Source organism: Vespa crabro, chromosome 7 (assembly GCF_910589235.1).
Source record: "Vespa crabro chromosome 7, iyVesCrab1.2, whole genome shotgun sequence".
In the NCBI taxonomy this organism is placed as follows: domain Eukaryota; kingdom Metazoa; phylum Arthropoda; class Insecta; order Hymenoptera; family Vespidae; genus Vespa; species Vespa crabro.
In genome coordinates this window covers 1,110,001-1,117,500 of record NC_060961.1, presented here as the reverse complement: position 1 = coordinate 1,117,500, position 7,500 = coordinate 1,110,001, and the positions used below count along the sequence as shown (strand labels likewise).

The following is a 7,500-nucleotide window of genomic DNA, read 5'->3' as shown; positions in this document are numbered from 1 at the left end:
TACGATCTTCCTTTAATTCTACTTACCAATCTTGTGAATATGTACAATGGGCGGCTGTTAAAACGTATCTCTCGGAAACCAAACTTCCACCACAGTTCCAAAGAATACCATCGCTACTTTCGTAACCAATTGCAACCATGTGAGGAAATTCTTTTGGAAGTGCTATAGTACCACCTACTATCAATGTCTTACCCTTAACACCACATACCGAAACGTTAATTGGTTTTGCATTGACAGTTAAAATTGGTGGATATTGAAGTTCGTAGACATACTGAGAGTATTCTTGACATTCTATGAAAGAAACAATTTATAATATACATATACACACATATAGACAGACAAACACAAATATATTATCATTTTATCAATAAATATTTTAAATATAAATTAATAAATTATTAATTATAAGTGACTTTCTTTGTAATTGTCTTTCTTTCTGGTTTTCTTCTTGTTTTTTATTTTTTACTTTTTTCTTTGACGAAACAATATTTATAAATTTAATGATAACTCACTTGCTCGAGCAAGAGCACCTCGTTCATTTACAATAGGTTTTATTGGCCTTTCTGTAGTAGTAGTAGTAGTAGTAGTAGTAGTGGTGGTGGTACTAGTAGTAGTTGATGTTGTACCACGGTTTAATTGTTCATCCTTAGGGCAACATACAATCGGATCGAAATTCGAAAATCCACAAATATTTTCAGGTGGTTTACCGGATAGTAACTCGTTATACACGACAGTACATTTTATTAAAATTGTACAAACACCGTTCTTTCCGTTTATCGAGCATCGACTTCCTGAAAAATGAAAAAGTAAAAAGATAAATAAAAAAAAAAAAAAAAAAATAAAAAAAATAAAAGAAATGTAACCACAAGGAACGTGCTATGATTAAAAAAAAAAAAACTTTGATCCTCGATAATTCTTAATTGGACGATTAATTTTTCCAAGTAAGAAAAAGAAACGAGGAAAAAAAAAAATATATATATATATATATATATATATATATATATACATACACATACACACGGTTGATTAATATTTATTCAACGTTATCACAAATTGAAAGTTGATGAAATCTTTACAGTTGTGCAAGTAATATAAGGCATAAAAGTGAACGGACAAAAAATTTTTCTCAAATAAATCTTTTCAAAAATCTCTCTTTTCGATTGCATACCATTTTGAATTATAAATTGTAGAAAACGAAAAAGGAAAGAACATTGACAAGATTTTGAATTGCGATTCACGTTTATCACGAATATGAAATAATCTGGGGAAAAAGGAAACTTTCTTTAAATACGTGACTTCATGTTCTAATAAGAAAAAACAAAAAGAAGAAGAAAAAGAAAAAAAAGAAAATAGTAAAAGAAAAAAAGTAAACTCGTGCGATCTCACACGATCTCGCACAATATTATTTTTCTCGGAATATAAGAGAATAATTCTTACCTTCGTAAAGTTGTCCCTGTGCACGATGAAAGATCAAAATAAAATGAACGATAATATTGATTGATGTTAAAGTCACGAAAGACATTTTCATGGAAGACAAGAGAACTAAATTCGCACAAGCGTCGAATTCTCTCTTACTCTCTCTCTCTCTCTCTCTCTCTATCTCTGTCTTGTTCACTTTTTTCGTTGGAAAGTTGCTTCCAAGTCGTAGCAATCGGTCGTTACTACTGTTATTTCTGCTACAACTTCTTCCTTATTAACCTTGGTAACATTCCTATTTGCCCCACCACGATTCTGGCATTGGAGGAGATATAAAACATCATTCGTAACACAGGATGGTAGGAGAATAGAACGTGCGTATCAGTAATCAGTATTTTAAATGACGACAGTGCTTTAATCTTTCTTATGGATCATCCATTTATACAAAACTTACCTTTTCTATATCTATCATAATTTCCTCGTTTGAACATTTCTGACGTCTATAGGTCAGGACTTCTTTTTTCCTTCTTCTTTCCTTTTTATTTCTTTGTCTCTCTTTATCTTTTGCCTTATATCTTACGATCTCTTTCTTTTTTCCTTTGTAATAAAGAGGAAGGAGAAGGGCAAAAATGAGAAAAAAGGAAAAACTTTCGAGGAAAAATATAAAATCTTCACTGATATATGTAAATAATTTTTCTTATTAATTTTAATCGAAGATAAATTTTATTATGATTCTTTATGAATTATATATAGAAAAATAATGACTTGTTTGTGCTGAGAAAAATGAAGAAAATATACAGAAAGAGAAAGAAAGAGAGAGAGAGAGAGAGAGAGAGAGAGAGAGAGAGAGAGAGAGATAGAGAGAAAAAGAGAGAGAAAAAAAATATTCCCTAAGAGGAAGAAGGAATGTTTTTAAAAGACGTTCCTCGAAGATAAGACATGTAATTATGTCGATTATGAATAAATGGCATTTTCATATCGCGAAACTAAGTACACAGGTAATAACGTATATTATATTTGATAAAAAATGTGAGTATCTTTTTAAGTTGATTTTATCTTACATTTTCTTCTTTTTGAATTTTTCTTTTCTTTTTCTTTTTTCCTTTTTTGTTTTCTTTTTCTGCAAAACATTCTCTTCTTCTTTTTCAAGTCGCGTTATAAAGAAATAGATCGAAATAAAGAAAAAATTCATTAATTTGAAAATTGAATGATTTCAATGGGATAATTCATTGGGATATGTATGACTTCATTGTTGGATATAACACTGTTGTCAAATTATAGATTGTAATTATCTCAATGAGAAAGGATATTAATTAATCATCTGTAGACACTTATGTATACATTATATATATATATATATATAACCTTCGAGATCGCATCGAGGATATTTTAATATTCATGATTTATGCATATTTAACGAGTAAGCAGTAATCTAAATTATCTGAAACGTAGAAAAATTTTGCTTAGAAAAAAAAAAGAAAAAAAGAAAAAAAACAAAACGAAACAAAAAAAATTATTTCCTCGTACGATACAATTACTCACAAGTATAATAATGTTTTTCTTTTCGGCCATTTATATTTCAATATTTAATTTAGTACGATAGATAAATCGATTCGTATGTTCGTAAATAAATTGTGCATCATTTGCATTGCATTCTCGTAGAAATTATCTCAATAACTCTGTTATTCGTTTTAACGCGTAATCCGAATAATTCGTTTATCGTACGATTAACGGAAAAATTATTGGAAAAAAAGAAAAAAAAAATCGATCGATATAGAAGCAGATTTGATTCGTGGGATTTTAAAATCAATCCTATGAATTTATGGATTTAATATTAGATGTTAAATATCACGTGTGCATCTGTTTTTTTATTCTTTTTTTAATCTCTGACTTCTCTGGTTTGATTTATCAATTTTTCTCGTGCTAATTTTTATGCCAATTCATAGAATTATTACGAGACGTAATAACGAGTTCTTTTTTCTTTTTTCTTTTTTATGATAAAATCTCTCTAAAAAGAAAAGGAAGAAAAAAAAAGAAGAAAGATTAATAACCAAGATGTAAGTCAACGTGAGAAGTCCATTAGGAATCGATAATAAAGTCCATCCGATTATTAATATAAATTCACAATCGAACATATTGCCCAGTTTTTATCTTATGATAGAAAACAGCATGTCAAACTATTTAAGCTATCTAACAACGTAGGAAACTAATCACAAGTCTGGTCTGTTTTTAATTAAGTTAATAACTTGGAAATCATGTATGTATAAAAAAAAATATGAGATCAAATTTGTACAATGTATTAATTATATCTATTTGATCTCAGTAACACGTAATTTAGTCCTACACTTTTTGGACATCCTGTATATGTATGAAAGTATCCATGTATGTGTGTGTGCATACATATAATATATATATATACACATACTTTTCGTTTTGCTCGTTAACATTAATGTTCTATGGTTCTTTGTGATTATGCTCGTTAACGATATCGTTTTTGATTAACGATCAAGATTAGAAGAATCGTGTAAAACGTGAAAGGATCGTTTTGTGAAATTACTTTTTAACCTGATTTCTCCTTTCCATTTAATCGTAGATCTCGAGAGCATGAACTACGGTACAGTGATATTGTTCGCTATCCAACGATATGGATCCTCGACGACAATTTTTATCGACCGTCATTGTTTTCTTTTTCGCATTACATTGGAAGATATTGTTCATCGTTGCAATTGCACGAAAAAGTGAAAAGAGTTCGTCCGTTTATATTTTATCCTTTTTTAATTTTATTCCAATCGATGAATTTTCAAATTTCATAAATCATCGTTCTCTCATCTTATTTATTTAATCTTAACGTATTAACTCTAAGAGATATGTATGTCCTTGTATGTTGCAATTTCAATTCAACTAAGTGAAAATGATCCGTTTATTCATTTTTACATTTGATTTGATTTGATTTAATTTAATTTAATTTTATTTTATTAATTAATATTACAAGGGAAGGTATGTGTTTTTATTGTTTGCAATTCTTCAAGATAAATGAAAATGATCTGTTTATTCACTTTCTTTTTATTCATTTTTTTCAATTCAATTCAATTCAATTGAAAATTAATTTCATTTGGCGATTCTCAAATTTTAAGAATCATCATTCATGATTCATCATTAATAATGATTTACGATTAATGTTAGTTGATTTTTATTAATTAACGTGAAATTCGATGTGAAATAAAATGTAAAATTTGTTTGTAAACTATTAATAGCCATTGTATCCCATTATAGTTCGGTTATCTTGGTGTTTAAACGATTATCTGGGACATAGTATTCATAGAATGTTCTTCGATTAGTTTTCCTCTCGTTTTACAAACATTTCTCATTGCGACGATCTTTCCATAGAATGCGAGGAATACGGCAAACTGGTTTATGAAATTGAACCTTCGCCCGTTCTTCGAATCGGAGCCGGTTTCAATGTTGTTTCTCGTTGTGCTATCGTTGGGACACCATTGATCGTTGGTGGTATTAAAGCTAAAATGGCCGAATTCCCGCATATGGTGAGTAAAAATTATAAATGGAAATATTCGACAAAAACAAATCGAATAGATACAAAATATGTCTTGTATTTTATTTATTTCGAGCGAAGAAATAAAGACGTCAGATAAATTTTTTTTCTTTTAAATGAATTATCATAAAATTAATAACAATAACAAGAATAATAATTATAGTTTCACGTATGCAATAAAAATAGGGTGTTGACGAAAAATTCGTGTATATATATATATATATATATGATTTTAAAAATGAATTATTCTTTTTCGATTAATTATGTTTGATTTCTTTTTGTTTTTGCAAAAATTGTTCAGCTCGGCTTGTACTTTTACAATTGGAAGAAGAAGAAGAAGAAGAAAAAAAAAACAAGAGTTAGTTAAAAATGATCGATTTTTAAAACAGTTTGGAAACTTTTGCGCTCGCTAGTAATCATTATTAATTACTTATTATTATTGCAATTAATGAAATTATTCTTTATATCTACAGGCTGTAATTGGATTTGGTAGGAACTTATCAGATGTGTCATGGTTATGCGGAGGAAGTATTATTTCGGAGAGATATATCTTAACCGCAGCTCACTGTTTGGAATCACGCGACAAGTATTATCACAGTCACGAGATGATGTATTTTCTAATTGATCGGATTATATACATGCACTATCACCCGAGAACTATATAGTATTATATCGAGAAAGAGAGAAAGAGAGAGAGAGAGAGAGAGAGAGAGAGTGCTATTTCTTTTTCTTTTCTTTTTTTTTCTTTTTTCTTTCTTTCTTTCTTACTCTCTCGACCTTTTACTCGGCAATAGTTAATGATTATCTACAAAAAGAGATTAGTTAGAAATTAGCAAATGAAATATTCACTGAGAAAAATAGAATGATTAGAATTTAAACGAAGTAATAAATCTGTCTTAATTAAATGAGAATGTTAGTATCGTAAAAAAAGGAAAAAAAAAATAATAATTTTCTCTCTCTCTCTCTCTCTCTCTCTCTCTCTCTCTCGTTCTTTGTTTAAAGCGAAACAGAGATAGAGAACGTGATATTAAAAGACTAATAATTGTTACAAAGCTCATCATTCGTATCAGTAGTAGTCAATGATATCTCTATGTTACTCGTGCGTATTTGTTTGTTTGTACGATGTGTTTGTGCGAGACATATCGTATGAAATTTTTCAAGAAAAGTTTTACGGTACGTAAGCTCTCTCATTTATTTTTTTTTCTTTTCTTTTTTTTTCTTTTTTTTATTAATTCGATCTTATCCTGTATCATAGCGCGTTGAAAGAAAAAAATGGTCAATGTAAAGATCGTTACGCAACGTTACGATACCTTGGGCTCGAAACACATTAATACAATTCTATAATATCATATTATGCAAACTATACTTAGAACAATTATAAAAAAATAATAATGATGTAATTAATCGATCATTTCTTGACCTGTTAAATCTCTAATGTTCGGTACAATAGGATCTAGTAATATTTTTTATTATTTCTTTTCTTTTTTAATAATTCTTTTTTACTCACAAAGATAACACTTTATTATGAAATAATTTATTAAAAATATCAAACATTCAATTTAGCACGATACAATTGATTAATCATTCCTGAATCATGTATAATTTTTTATGGTGAATGATAATATTTATTTTCTTTTTTCTTTCTCTTTTTGTTTTTCTTTTTTTTATTTCTTAAAATAATTTCTTTCTTCAAAAACGTAATTTTTCTTTTCTCTCTTTTTTTTTTCTTTTTTTTTTTTTTTGTTCCTATTAAATAATTCATCAGTAATTCAAACGTATAACTTTTCAGCGGACCGGCGTTAATGGTACGAGTGGGTACGACGAATTTAGAGATAGAAGAGGATAGCTTGCAAGAGAGAAAAATAATACGTAGAATAAAGCATCCGAATTATAAATTGCCAGCTAAATATCACGACTTGGGTTTGATAGAATTGGATAAACCTTTGGAATTAAATCCAAATGTTAGGCCAGCCTGTCTCGAGATGAATTTTCAACCACCGGGAAAGCAAGCTATAGCAACTGGATTTGGTAGAACGTCTTACGGTTGGTGATACAATTGATTAATATCCATTAAAATTCGATAAATTCAATTCTTGAAAATTTTGATAGATTATTAATATTTAAAAATGGAATACAAACGTTTACGTTTCGTTTTTTTAACGCTATTTGTTTCGTTATATGATTCTGGCAAATTTCAAAATATTAATATTTCGTGGATATGAAATTTAACGTGTTCATTAGTGTAATTTAATTTTCAAAAAAAAAAAAAAAAAGAAAAAACAAACAAACAAACAAACAAATTTAAACGTACCATTCAATAAAAGCTTTTGAAATAAATATCAGAGAAAGTTATTGTCAGATTCATGTATACGGGCAGAAATATATCTTTGCATTCGTTTATAGATTAAAAAGAAAAAGAAAAAAAGAAAAAAAAAAAAAAAAAAAGAAAAAATAGAATTTTTTTAACTGATCAAAAGTTTTGTTTCATCAGTGATCAGTTATTGTAATCGCTTAAAGAGACTCTTCGATGAAAT

At 28.3% G+C, this 7,500-nt stretch overlaps 2 protein-coding genes across 2 annotated transcripts in view; one reads left to right on the top strand and one right to left on the bottom strand.

Moving 5' to 3' along the window:
* LOC124425419 (serine protease snake-like) overlaps nt 1-2,007 on the bottom strand; it is a 3,102-nt gene extending 1,095 nt beyond the window's left edge. Inside the window, exons 1-4 of the mRNA XM_046965714.1 lie at nt 1,871-2,007; nt 1,438-1,731; nt 513-791; nt 27-291 (exon numbers count right to left, since the gene is read on the bottom strand). Of these exons, the coding sequence (XP_046821670.1) occupies nt 27-291; nt 513-791; nt 1,438-1,528 (635 nt within the window). The 5' untranslated portion in view covers nt 1,529-1,731; nt 1,871-2,007. The remainder of the gene's footprint in view (nt 1-26; nt 292-512; nt 792-1,437; nt 1,732-1,870) is intronic.
* Nucleotides 2,008-4,434: 2,427 nt separating this feature from the next.
* The window catches only part of LOC124425626 (serine protease snake-like), a 3,941-nt gene continuing 875 nt past the window's right edge, over nt 4,435-7,500 (top strand). Inside the window, exons 1-3 of the mRNA XM_046966194.1 lie at nt 4,435-4,958; nt 5,440-5,552; nt 6,756-7,009. Of these exons, the coding sequence (XP_046822150.1) occupies nt 4,938-4,958; nt 5,440-5,552; nt 6,756-7,009 (388 nt within the window). The 5' untranslated portion in view covers nt 4,435-4,937. The remainder of the gene's footprint in view (nt 4,959-5,439; nt 5,553-6,755; nt 7,010-7,500) is intronic.